Raw genomic sequence first — 14,876 nt, forward strand, 5'->3', positions numbered from 1 at the left:
TTGCTAATTAGTTACTAAAAGCAACCTTTCTTAACAGCTAGAGTTTATATGCACAGAACGATCATTACAATAGGAATAACCGCCATCAAATATCGATAACACGTAACTTCCACGTCATGAGCAGGTTAAATAGAAGACGCGCACGGCTACCGAACATAATAGAATGCACCTGATGCCCGTTATGGGCAAACAAAATTATGTGAGTAAATTTTGACTAGCGCAAACTGTTGGGGCACAAATGACTGCTGCCAGTACACCTGAGACCGTCGTACTTGTGAGATGTTCACGCGCTACAGTGTCAAGATTTTACCAACAGTGCTCATGACGGTCAGTCATTCGCCAAGCGATCACACTTGGATCAGGTACGTGCGGTGGGCAGAAAATGAACAACGAATAGCACTATGGTATCTCACCACAGGCGTATGTCAATGGAGGAATTGACGCACCAGAACAATGTGGGCCAATAAATCCTACAACAAATTTCAACCATGACCATGTGACATACCTTACATCGGTTAGGGTAACATAGCCGTAGACCAACACTATCACAATAACACAGAAATAACATACGGCTGACATGAAAAAAAGCAAAGGGATCATTGGACTATGGATCAATGAAAGAAGGTTATCTGCAGTGGTAAGTCCGGCTTTTCACTGAACCATATCGATGATATTGTTGGAAACAGCATAAGTATACGTCTCCGGGTTGCAGCATGGTAATTCAATAGGACGGTGGCGGTGCTGTTTATTGTCTGGGTCTGGGAAGTGACGCACAAGTATTTCTTACTCGATTAAACTTTTCATGGCCCATACATCCAAGTCCAAGAGAGCAGCGTCATATTCTAGCAGGAGAACGGAAGGTGTCATCAGGCTCCGTTTTTTACATAATGGTTGGAGGAACATGAAAATGAGTTTTCAATACTACCCTGATATCCAAAATTGCCAGACTTAACACTATTAAGCATGTATGGAACATGCTGTGATGTTCTGTGCAATGTGCTGCACATCGTCCAAATGTGCACCACTTGCAGGAACTGCTGCAACATAAATGGCTTAGATTGAACCTGCAGAATACAAGGAGTATACCTTGAGGAATCTATTCATAAGCGTTTGAATGCTTTGATTAACCACAATGAACACGCTATTAGATAAGTGTCCCTAATGTAGTGATCGTTTAGTCTTAGTGTATAAAATAATCATTCCTAATAACTTGTCAACAACAGGAATATTTTATATAACATGTTTACTGAATTTTAACGACTCTTTCACCATTCCGTAAGCTGAACAGTGTTACCTATTGCAAAAAGCTGCGCTTAAATAAGAATTTTCGAAGATATTAGTGGACAAAAATAAAATACATGCACACATGGAGGCATCCTTAAAAAATGAATTATTGAAGTCCTACGTTATTTTCAGTGTGTGAAACCGGGATATTGTTCTTTCCATTTAAGTGATAGGATGTTTAGAACACACTTTTTGTGATTGTTCATATTTTACCTTGACTTTCATCCAGTTGTACACAGGAAGTTTATTAAACAATGAAAAACATGTTCACGAAACTTTGATGATCGTTCATTAAGCAGAAAAATGTCCGGCTTTTCAACGATGTTTTAAACGTTTTAAAGGCAAAGTTTAAACTTCCAAGACCCACTGATATTCTTTAAAAAAATCTTCAGTCAATTACGGTGAATATCAACCCATGTATGTTGATAGTAGTTCCCCGAGATCATAGGCGTATCGATCCTAGCAGGAAAGTCTAGCTTGGATACGGTCATGTGGGGTCATGGAATGCTCCATCAAAGGGGTCCTTGTATAATTGATATACTAAAGTTAACTGTAAAACAATGAATAAATAATTTCTAATAGTTCTTAATATAAACTTACTCAATATGAAAAACAAAATCTCAGTTTAAATGTATATTTCTGACTTCAATGAAAATATTTGTGGAAGTGGATGCAACTGGTAGAAATTAATGTCAAAAAATCGTAATTATTTTCATGAATTTTAATTTTTCTAGACTTTGATTTAGGTAAGGATTATGCCCCCTAGGCCCGCTATTTACACCTAAGCTACACCTATTTACACCTAAGTTTTCTTTTCTGCCCGACAACAATTACCATCGTTAGGCTTATATTCATACAATGCCGTTGCATGTACTGTCTGGGAATAGTTTGTTGTTTAGGATTTTAATTCAACTCGCAGAGGCGTTGTTGTGCTAAGGTTAAGTAAACATACATTTGCTTTCCCCCACCTATTGTTGAAAAGGACGCATATGTACAATAATTTTACCATTCTCCCTGAAACCATTAAAATAACACCGACTATTTAATACACACCAGGCCCACTATGGAATTTCTGTTCCTATTTTGTTGACAAGTTTTGAAATCATTATATTTATTATAAATGAAAACGAAATGATTGATTTTAGCCTACTATTTAGTGAAATGTTAAAAAAAATGATATCTGAAACCATGCAGTAAAGGGAACGGAAACAATCATTGTGAAAACTTGCTAAAAGTTGCTTCAAGCCTTACTATTGTTTTCCTCTTGCATGATCAATATAATTGTCACTTTCAGTCTACTGGCAAAAATGTATTAAACGCCAAGCGTAGAACCTCTTAGCTCCTTCCCCCTTACTGGCTCGCAACACATTTTTTTTTTTTTTTTTTTTAATAGGCGCTCTGAAGTCGTGTAAATTGGACGCTTGTGCAGCTTCGGAAGTTCTCGCCGAAGAACTTCTGCACCGAAATATGAAACCTTAAAATGAATTATACGACGTTACTCACTGTTATTGCAAGTAAAATAGCAGTAAGTAGCTATAATAATATTACCGTTTACTTCAGAAGTGAGGCTGAGAGCTTCTTACATATATTTTTAAGATAGCAAAATTGCTGTAAGGAAAAGTATTTGTTCTTAGCAGGTAAATAGAACTGCAACAAATACTGGAAATCATTGATATCATTACATCAAAATTGTTTCAAGCGACTCAGAACCAACTTCAATCTGTCGCTTACTACACTTTTGCCATGAAATATTATAATAATCATGTTAATACCACATTTATTTGCTCCAAGCACGAAAATAATTTGGTTTTTGAAACAATCTAGAATACAAGTCAGTTTCTTCGTTTCATCGGAAACATTTATGCAGTAAATACAAACGACTGAGTGTTACTTACGACATTTTTGCCTCCAGCAAGTCTAATTACACCCGTGTAAGCGACATAGCTATCTCGGCAACCGTTAAAGATAGAAACATGGCAATTAGACCATTCGATGCACCTTAAAATTCTGAGCCAAAAACTGCAAAAAAGTCAATTTCGAAAAAAATGTCGCTTACTGCGTTAATGCCGGAAAGGGACGATATGTAATGCTTGTAGTTACTATTCCACAAGCAACAATGTAGCATACGAAACCATCGTTAAACACTTTTCAAAATGTGGTATTTTTTGCGTTTTAAACGTAAGCATATCAGCAAGTTATAAAGAACTGCAAAATTTGGAAAGCTACTTTTTCTTTCAAAATTTTGTCACTACATTGACCCTCTATGTTTACACTTTCCAAACAAAACTAATATCTTGCCGCACCTTCCACACTTTTGTTTATGCTATGCAATATCTATATCAAATTGTCTTTTTTGGTTTCAATTTTAATAATTATGATTTGACATATCATCACAGTAGATGCTTACAAAAATCCGGGGTATTCGAAAACTTTTGACCGGTACTGTATATAGTAGTATTTTTGGTGAGTCATTAAAACCATTGGTGTAGAGCTCGTTGTGTTTCACTGTGTTGACATCGTTAACTCTCTACTAAAACCGTAACTGATACAAATCCACTACAACTTCCGGTTTTAATATTGGGAATATCAAGCCATATAAACCAAATTACGAGTACTTCAAATGTACTCGTGAACTTACTGCTATTGTTATTATTTCCTCAGAATACAGAAATTAAATCTATAATGAGAATAGAAAGGTGGAAACGTACTCTTATTTCTTCATTAAAATTAAATTGTAAATTTTTCCAAAAAGAAGAAAAAAAAACAAGATATAAAAGAACTTGGTTCCTTTCCTTCAAGAAAGCATTTTTCACAAGCTCTTCTATTTTTAGTAAGCAATGTCTCAATTGGCTTGATGGTGCTTTCCATTTTTTCTTATTCTGAGCGAAGGTTTTCGATTCCTTCAAGATTTTCTTCTCGATAACTTCTATTGTCTTATTCTTGTATTATAATCTCTACCCCTTTCTTTTTCCCTCCGCAGACGGGCATGGTGGCTCAGTGGTGCAGCACTTACTTCTGGTGCGTAGGGTCCCCGGTTCCATCCCCGAAGAAGTTTGCGGTGAACATAGTGTCCATAGGTTTTCTAGAGGACTCCCACATTCTCATTCCACCAAATCCTTCCATAATTCATTAGCTTTAATCATAGTCTTCCTTAGCCTAAAGAACATAATCGTGGGACGTTAAACTGAAAGATTTCATTTAATTTTTTCCAATTCTTCATCTTTCTCTTGCCTTAATCATTGTCTTCCGTACCTTCCAGGGCATAATCTATGAACGTTCAATTCGAATAATTTTTCATTTTCATTTTCGAATATGTAATACTACCAAAAATGAAAAAAAATACGGCATGTTTATACGATCATAGCTTACTTTCTACCGAGCAACAGAACTCCCTCGTGACTAAGTGGTTATCGTATGCACCTTTGGCGTGGGTCGGGCGGGAGCTCATGTGGTTCGGATTCCACGTTAAACTGCAGGTCGACATCCCATATAGCCACACTGCTGAAAGGGAGATTAACAAAAATCAAAATCAACCGAACAACGCTGTTAGACATAAACAAAGATGGCAATGCTGTTAACCAAAGCCTTTGAAGGCGTCACTCCGAGGCAACTCCCAGTTCGACAGCCCTGCACAAACCTTTCACAGCGAAACCCGAAGGTCAACTTTTCCCGTAAGAAAGAAAAAAAAGATTTAGTTGCAGCTTGTTCTAATTCTCTGCAGTTTGTGACTACATTGAAGTTCTGAATTGTACAGTCCGCAGCAAAAAACCTGCAACATGAGCATGTAAGTTTATTGTGAAACGACGAAGTCTTTTGCTCCAAAATAAATGTGCAGGGGAGGACGCCGAGGTTTCTCCTGGCGTGATTGGTGCCACTTAGACGTTATGTTGATTTCCTGTGCTGTTAGGCGTAGTTTCACAATTAACTTACATGCTCATGTTGCATATTTTTTGCTGCGGACTGTACCAGAAAACAATATTATATACTAGTACGAGGGCTGTCCAGAAATTAAAAGACGTTTTGAAATAAAAAAAGTAACAGAATGAACAAACCAAATTGTGTTATATATATTTGAAAGGTACACTCTTAAGCTATTTTCCCACATATTAGTCTTGCAAATTAAGACACTTATACCGTGGCACAAGTTTTTCAATACCGTCGCGGTAGAAATTTGCCACCTGCTGTTTCAACCACTGGTTTACACCGGCATGCAGTTCGGCATCAATATCAAAGCGTGTGTAATGAGCCATGTCTTCATCGCTGGGGAGAGGTAGTAGTCGCTCGGGGCCAAATCCAAGCTGTATAGTAGGTGATCGAACACCACCTATCAGGCACGTAGCCAGGATTTCGTGAAGGGGGGGGGGGTCCGTGACATGAAATACTGTGGTCATCACACCAGGGGATCGATCATTCTAAACATTTTTACTGGAACTTATATTGGTTCGTTTAGCCAGGATTTCGAAATGGGGGGGGGGTAACATAAAATTCTGAAGGCCTAGGAGCTCGATCAATCTAAACTACTTCTATCAACTTATATTGGTTTGTGAGGATATGTTGGTAAATATTTTAATAAACTATGAAGAAATCTCGAGTAAAATAATAATAAAAAAGTATTGAAAAAGATTATACAATATTTCCATCCTTCCTCTGTTTATTCAAATATAACATTTTTCCTTTCATTATGAAATCAACTATTATAAAAAGTACATATTCACTATTATAAAAAGTACATACTCAATAATGTCTTGTAAATTATTCTGCAATATCTGCGTTCCTTTTTCTGTTGAATCAAATGTTAACAGAACTTTTCTTTCCACATATATTTTTTTTATATTATTCCGCCAACTATTGTCTGTTTCAAATGACAGGTTAAAGGAGCAGTAGAAAATTGTTTGAAATAACATGTTTGATATTGCAAGGATGCGATAACGAAAAATTATAATAAAAAATGTCCACGCTGTTACACAACGGCACTATGCTTTCGGAAGCTTGAAATCTCCCTGACTAGTAGTAGAAATTCTGAGAATTCCGCAACTTTTCTAGAAATTTCAAATTCTCTGACTCTTTCAGGATATATCGCTCACCTCACAACCATGTATTGCAAGTAATACAAATCTGCTCAAAAGGAAGAGAAACCAAAAGCTTCCTGTAGTTTATTTTTAACGCTGATCCTTCTTTTTCTCATTTCATTTTGTTTCATCCTTCCCTAATTTTTTTCATTTCTGGTCTCGAAGGGGGGTCCGGATCCCCCCCTTGGCTATGTGCCTGCTCCTATCCATAACCGTCCAAGAGCTCTCGGGTACGTTTGGCCGTGTGTGGACTGTTGTCGTGAAAAAAAAAATCACTCATTATTCCCTATCCGTACACTTAACACAGTTGGCGATGGATGTCAATTGGCTTGTGTCTTTTGCCTACAGAAACCTAATCACAGAATGCACCTCACAAAAAGCGGGATTTTCTATTGCAGTGCACATTGTACCACGTTACAGAAAGCAAAGCAAGAGCGTCACAGTCCTCACGCTTCCACAGCTGGATGCATACTGACTGTGGCAACGTTCTGACACCGTGGCAACTCTAGCCCCGCCCACTGCCGCGATAGGCCAAAACGTCTTGAGCTTTCTGGACAGTCCTCGTAGATAGTGTCTTACTATAGTAGCATATTGGTATTGGAGTACATTTTCCTTGTTTCATTTTCCATCTTATTTTAACAATTTAACTAAATATATATATTACTTCTTCCCTTTTAGCAATATTGGCGCTGTACCTTAAGAATGTGCTTGGATTCGGAGATGACTTGTCGACAGTTATCTACCACACCTTCACAATGTTTTGTTACTTCACGCCGGTGTTTGGGGCCATGATAGCTGACAGTCTGCTGGGGAAGTATAGGTAGGTTAAAGTTTTTTTTTATTATTATTTTAAATGCTTGTTATTTTGTATATTTCTCTACAGGAAAGTTTGCATCTTGTATTTTGAATAATCATCACAGATTTACTTATCTCTCTCTCTTAACTTAATTTTTTCTACCACTTGGGGCTGCGGTGGCTTATTGGCGTTTACCTCTGGTGCGTGGGGTCCCTGGTTCGATCCTCGCTCGCGCCAAGTGGACTTTGTGATCAACAAATACCGTGTGCGTAGGGTTTCTCGGGGTTCCCCGTTTCCTCCCACTTTATTCATTCCACCAATTCATTCATTTCTCACAATCACAGTCTCCTTTCGCCTAGCCGGCATAAGCGTGGGACGTAAAACTCAAAGATTTCATTCCATTTATTATTTTTTTTACACCACTTGATACACGTGATAAGGAAATGCCGTTGCCGGTAAGCACAACATGCAGTGTTCAACAATAACATGTTCATCCTGGAGTTTACCACCGATGACGCACGTTCTTCAATATAAGATAATTTAAAGTAACGCAATTGGGAAAGCGTTACCTTCACAAAACACCAACATTCAAATTTAAGAAATTTTGACATTTCTATGAAGCAATCCATTCTGAGGTGCCTCTTTGGACATAAAATACTATTTTTCTGAAATGCTCACATATTTGGATCCGTGTGCCACCGGTGTCTCATGGCGGCCCATTTTTGTTATACCATAAGACTGGGCCGACATGTGTCTCCGGTGGCGCACAATAATTTTGTCAAATCTTTCCAGTTTGAAGCTCAGGTAGTTTGATGAATACCTGCATGATGGCATTAATTGTCAAAGATTTGGAGTAGTAGTCTCGCGGATATTTTTTCTAACTGCATATGCTCACAAAAAGCAGCTTTATTACAGAAAATGTGTGTTACAGGGCCCATACACAGTCCACGGTTTGTGCAAACAAGGCTGTTTGTGCAAACAGTTTGATCGTGTATGGTGCTGTATGAACTGTTTGCGCAAACGTTTGTGCAAACCTTTTCCACATCGAACTCGTTCGAAAATTGTTTACACGAACATGATGTTTGCGCAATCACGTGGACCGTGTATGGGCATGTTTGTGCAAACCAGAGGTTTATTTCCGAGTAGGAAGCCTAGTGTACAGACGCTTATTTCTTGCGCTATGGCGTCAATGAATAGGAATCAAGAATTCTGTCGAGAATTAATTGAACTTTATCGACATTTACCTGAACTGTAGAAGGTAAAGAGTGAATATTATAAAAACCGGAATCTGAAAAATGTGACATACGAGAAATTGGTGAATAAAATGAAGAAAAAAGATCAGAAGGCGGATAGAGAGTCAAGGAGGAATAAAATCAATTCACTTTGTTCTGCATACCGCAAAGATAAATACAAGTACAAGGTCTGGAAGTATAAGATCTTCCTTTTTGGTTTCGCTGGTCTTTCCGCTTTTAAGGCAGAAGCAATCAATTACTATCACTAAACAAGCTGCTTCAATGGACATGTTTACACGATCAAACTCAAAATTGAACTGAAGTTTGTGCAAACAGTTGAACCGTGTATGGGCGAGATTTTGCGCAAACATCTCAGCACAAACATCATGTTTGCACAGACCGTGGATTGTCTATGGGCCCCTTTAGTTCGTTTGTGTTTGTGTTTGTGTTTGTGTTCGGAGATTGCTTGCAGCAGCATTGTTGCAGAAACTGAAACTAGTGTGATAACCGGTGCCGTTGTGGTGCTTTATCAGAATTAGGGAAATACTTGTAAAAAAATGATAGTAAATACTTGAAACGTAAAATCCTGTTTACGAAGTCATGAAGTAGAAGGGAAGCCCCACAGCTCGAAAATTGGCAAAACGTGTTTCCGTATACTGCAGTAGCTGCGAAGGTAACTCCACTACGTGTCTTGCGTGCTTCAGTTCGAAAAATTAAGAACATTCAAAAAGGCGAAACCCAAGTAACTCAGTAGACAGTCTGTTCATTATTTTAATTTCAGCACAAAGTAGTGAATCTCTGATTTTCTAGAAGTGTATTTTCTAGTGAATAATAGTCTTTTTTTTATTATTGATTTTGAGAAAGTATTTGCCTACAATTTTCTCCCAATAAGTTTTATTTACGATTATCTATATATTTCCGTACGTATTTTATATTATAAAAGATGTCATACTAACCACATCTTATGCCCAATAAATATCAGGTTTTGTTTACCTTAAAAGAGTTACAGGTTTGCTCCATAGATGCTTACGATGTGTATAATAGAAAGTCCGTAACACTGTTCTACTTTTAAACTAAAAACCCAAAGGCAGCTTATAGACACGAGTATCGGAAAAAGAAAAAAAAATATCATATACCACCGGTGGCACACGTTGGGATTTTTGAAAAGCACAGAGCTTCTTCATTACTTTCAGATGTCGGACTGAACGTGTTAATATACACAAAACTATCAAGGTGATCACGAAATGCTAGATTTTCTCTATATATATTCAGCATGTTTTACAGTCTTAATATAATATCGAACATTGAAAACTTTGTTTACTCCTAACAGAACTAAGCATCACCTCCAAAGCCACCACTTGATCAAATAATAAAACAAATGTATCGAAGCCTATAGAATGCAGCACTGTTGTCCTTAGACCTAAAGGTGCGACAGTTTGAAATTCCGCGCTTTCATGATTCGTTAGCTACAGAATTCTGTAATTCCATAGCAGACGAAGGTTCTCTGGCGGGGAAAGCTCAAGGACTAAATGTAAGGAAGTCTCACGCGGTAAATATTTTGTTTACTCAGTGGCTTACATTGTGCAAGTTAGATATAAAAAGGGGGGGGGGATGAGCCATATGTATTTGCTGAAGGTGTCTATAGTTGTTTTTAATATTTTTCCTAGATGCGAATAGTTAGTTGTTGCTCATGGTTTCAAGGTATTTCGACAGCTAGAGCTTTGCATTTTCCGAACTACTGATCACATAACCATGGGCGCCCGAAGATTATTTTCTAGGGGGGAGGCATATCCGTGGTTGCTATATTAGGTCTGGTATTTAATATACGTAGTTTGTTATATTACGTATACATTTTCGTGAGCCAGGAGGGGCCCGGGTCCCCTGTCCTCCTTTCGGGCGCCCATACACGTAATAGTTATAAATTTATATATTATTTCGATAATATATAGCCCTATAATTCGAAAGACCTTAAAGTAAATAAAAAAACAAAAACAACATAAGTATCATACTGTTTATGCGCTTACTACATTGTATTAAGGGATACTTATAAACCTCTTTACATCTTATCTTTTATAATGCTGATAACGAATAAGCTTGGAAATTACATACATTTGATATGTAGTTTGACGCGGGACTATCCTTTCCTGCGCCATTGTATAAAATACAGAAAAAAGTAATGTGTTTATAGGGGCATACCAAGCTTCCGTTACAAATGTAATGAAAGTGTCTACAAAGTAGTAGCGGGCACAAAACAGGTTTTTCACTTTTTAGAAAAACCGAATTATGTTTTTAAAAACTGAAAAACCGGTTCTGTGAAAACTGATTCGGTTTTCTATCAACCGAGTTCGGTGAAAAATCAAACCGGTTCTGGAGAACCGAAATGTCTGTTTTCTACAAACTGGTTTTTAGTTTTTATTAGGGATGGTCAAAACCAGTTTTTTATAAAAAAAAAAAACAGAAACCGGTCTCAAGAAAAAACGAAATCTGAAAAACCGACATTTAGATTTTCTCCAAAACCGGTTCGATTTTCTAAAAAGGAAAAAAAACTGAAAAATTTCACCGAAACTAAAAACACAAAACTGTTTCTGAAAACACACAAAACTATTTCTGTGGAAACTAAATCAGTTTCCGGAGAACAACGAAACACTATTCTGGTCAGAAATAGAATCAGTTCTGGAAAAACTGAAACCAGTTTCTATGAAAAACTGAACCGATTTTGAAGAAAACCGGAACCGAATTCGGTGAAAACCGAACCAGTTTTGTAGAAAACCGAACTGGTTTTCGAGAAAACCAAAACCGGTTTCGGTGAAAACTGTTTTTAAAAAAAAATTAAAAACCGGTTTCGGTTTTTGCACCCATCACTAGTTTTTGTAGAAATCGGTTTTACTTATCCCTGGCACAAATGTGTTTGGTTTTGCCTTATCGCTTTATATCTAAACGAGCGTAACTGAGTTTCTACTATTATTTTTCAACTTGTATTTTCTGTCTGTTCTACCATAACTTTCATAAAATTAATCCAGTGTTTACGAAACTCTGTGAGATTTTGAGCAAGTTTGAGGTTGAAATCCGTCACAAACAAATGGTCAAAATGGGTTAAATCAGTCCCACGTTGGAAATTTGCACGTATACATAACAGAACAAAACAACTTTCCACTTGGAGATATTAGCTAGTTTGTACTATCAGACACAGATCAGATTAATGGTCTAATGTGTTGACAGAGAAAATACTTCCGCCATTTTGTCTTTTTGAAATAATCCTAAAGAACTTGTGTTTTCTTCACTGAGGGCGCGCGCCCCCCTCTGGAACTACCTCTGTTTCTCACACTCTTAGGAACACAACCTAATGATGTAACTTAGTATTCAGAGAGAAAAGACGACAGTTTTCATCTCCTACAGGGTGGCCACAAAGTTCCGGTACCTCTGGAAATAAGTAACGTAAACCATTGAACGTACGTAAATACGTCATTCAACTGTCGACTATCATTCTCATGACAAAGGATAATACGCCGCCAGGTTCTGTGCGACATTTTGCGGAGCATTGCAGGTATTGAGTGAAAACTAGTTTCACAGCTTCTGTTAGTTTGGCAGTGGTATCGTAACATTTTTGTGCAACAATGCCCTTTATGAACCCCCACAGCGCATTTTCACAAGTAGTGAGGTGTGGACTTCATGGTGGCCAGGCAAGTGGTGCAGGTAGATCCGGACTACCACCACCAATCCTACACTCAGGAGAAACTTCCTCAAGATATTCGCGTTCAGCGAGGGCATAATGGGCAGATACCCCATCATGCTGAAACCAAAATGTCTCTTTGATTCCGTGTTCCTCCAAGGGAGGAACAAACCAGTTCTGCAACATGTCCAGGTATCAAAGAGGAACGGGACTTTGTGGCCACCATATATATTACCAACTCCGCTACCTTACGCTTTAGATTAATTTCGTTTTAGCATCTTAACGGTCATCTGTTAACATCGTCTCGATCATATTGCAGTTCCGGTCGATCGTTATATACTGACGTCAGGAGCAGAAGCCACTGCGAACTAACGAAAGCAGAACTTGAGTACGTGTGTGTTTTGATATGTCCTGCAAACATTTTTTGAACGCATAAAGGCTGATGTATAACTGTTAAGAGATGCAGTCTTCATTAATATACAGTTAAAATCCAACAAAGATTTGTATAATATAGTTCATTGGCTGGGTTTGAGCTCTGTTCATTTCAGCACCGAGGCTATACGAGACTAGAATCGATAGCATAACGTGAGATCCGAACCAGATGATCTTACACCGGGAGTTTCTTTTGTGTGTGTGTGTGTGTGTGTGTTTTATATGTTGCAATTATGTTTAATGAAACTATCTGTTGCGAAATAAAACTACTCTACGTTACTATATAAAATCATATATGTGGTAACCATTCCCCTTTTGCGCTGTCCAACTTTGACCACATGCAGGGGAAAACGAAGGAAAAGGAGTGGTGCCATTTGCTTTGACGGCATTTCAGCAACAACCCCATCTGTTGTCAAAATAAGGAAACACTGCGAGGAGAAACTGAGGAAGGCTGATATCTTCGATTTGTCAAGGTCACTTGAGTCCCGCCGACTCTTAAGGGGAGTGTAGTCATTTGTAGCCCACAATGGTAATTCCCAACCCTTTTGACTGACGACACACAGCGCTGACGCCAAACATCGTGACCCACTTACTTGATTTCTTATCAATAAAAATATAAATTATACAACGTAAGCCTATAAGTTTGTATAAAGAAGTGATTTCATGTAGTGCTGGGGATCATTCCTGCCGTTAGAGACGTTGACTGGTACACTGTGTTTCAAAATTGATTTCAGCCAATTATCAAATGATTCACGATATTTCAAATTAAAATTTCGCGAGCTCCTTCGTGGCTAAGCGGTTAGCGTACGCGCCTTTAGTGCGGGAGACTTGGGTTTGATTTCCGGAGTGAGCTCCTTGTGGTTCGGATTCCACGTTAATCAGTAGTTCCCGTCTCATATAGCCTCGCTGCTGAAAGGGACGTTAAACTCAAAATCAAAACTCAAAATTTCGCGACACAACTTATGGAACTGATCCGCACATCAGTGTGTCGCGATACATCGGTTGGGAACCACTGACTTATAGCATTTATTATTGTTGTTGTTGCTTTATAAAGAAATTAGTTTTCCTCCAGAACTACGGATGAAGATTTACATTCATCCATGTAATTTTGAGCTGAATGAAATTTATAGATCGGTATACTGTGTATCACATTGTATACATGATTTAGTAACTTTTGCAGTCGTGTTCTGTATAAAGAACACTTGCAGAACTAATCTTATCTTCTTAATTATGAATCTTCCTTACGTGACTTCTACACAATTACCTGTCTCGAATAACTATTTTCTCCTGTTTTGTCTTAATTGTATTTCTTTTTACTAACATTAATTTTCTTCCTGTCATAGCAATCTAAATCAGAACTCTTTCGTCGTATTTTCACGGTCTATATCAGTCCTTTCCAACTGGCTCATGTATGACATAAGAGCATGCGTTTCACAATCTGGGAAAAACAGAAACACAATGAGGAAAGCAGGGGAAAAGGACAGAAGAGCAGGTGTCGGTAGGATACCCGCAGTCACGGATCCACAAGAGTAGTATGCCTTCAAAAGCAAGGATGTTATAAAATAGAGGATCTGCCCATACGTAGCTTATCATATAAACTCAATGAAGCCAAAAAACAACCGAGCATCGTCCGAGCTGGCACGTCTGATTGGCTACTCTCGTTTCCGCCATGATTGTTTGCTCGAAACATTGTGATCTTTGTGGCTCGGAGTGGGAAGAGTAGGTGTGGCGAAGCTGTGACGTATAGCTTCACGATTTTGTTGTATGGGCAGATCCTCTATTTTATAACATCCTTTTTCAAAAGCATCGACTACGCTACAGATGTTCATTTTTTTCCCTGTCACCACTGTCTTTTCTTGTCAGATTATCTGCCAGCACCTTCACCTCTCACTGAGAAATGCAAAGTGGAAAATCAGGAGAAAGGATTGAAGAGCAAGTGTTGATAATATAGACGCAGTCACGGATCCACAGGAGTAGTATGCCTGCAAAACCATTGACTACACTATCGATGTTATTGTTTCCCTGTCACCACTGTCTGTGATCAACGTTAGATCATATGCCAGATTCTTTCCCTCTCACTGATAAACCACGACAAAAGCAGGAGAAAGGATAGAAGACCAAGTGTTTGTAGTATACATGCATAGATTTTAAGATGAGTACATCCATCTTAGTATTGTCTTCGTGTCTGCGCCTAGGTCTTCCTAATGGACGTTTTCCGATTGGATTTGAATTGCTCTTTATTTCAGCGGGCAAGTTCAGCCGGATTTCCAGTTGAGACATTGAAAGCATTTCTATTTTTTTTTCTATTCTGGCTACATGACCCGTCCACATGAGTCTCCTTGACTTGACGAACCGAACAATGATTGGTAAACGGTATAAATGATACAATTCTC

At 38.2% G+C, this 14,876-nt stretch overlaps 1 protein-coding gene across 4 annotated transcripts in view; it reads left to right on the forward strand.

The window, feature by feature from the left end:
- The window catches only part of LOC145674409 (solute carrier family 15 member 1), a 301,314-nt gene that overhangs the window by 183,870 nt on the left and 102,568 nt on the right, over positions 1-14,876 (forward strand). For all 4 annotated transcript variants that reach the window (XM_081744435.1, XM_081744434.1, XM_081744436.1 and 1 more), the window contains one exon: positions 7,032-7,173. In XM_081744435.1, coding sequence (XP_081600561.1) covers positions 7,032-7,173 — 142 coding nt within the window. The remainder of the gene's footprint in view (positions 1-7,031; positions 7,174-14,876) is intronic.

This window comes from Thermobia domestica, chromosome 17, assembly GCF_964235325.1.
Source record: "Thermobia domestica chromosome 17, izTheDome1.hap1.1, whole genome shotgun sequence".
In the NCBI taxonomy this organism is placed as follows: Eukaryota; Metazoa; Arthropoda; class Insecta; order Zygentoma; family Lepismatidae; genus Thermobia; species Thermobia domestica.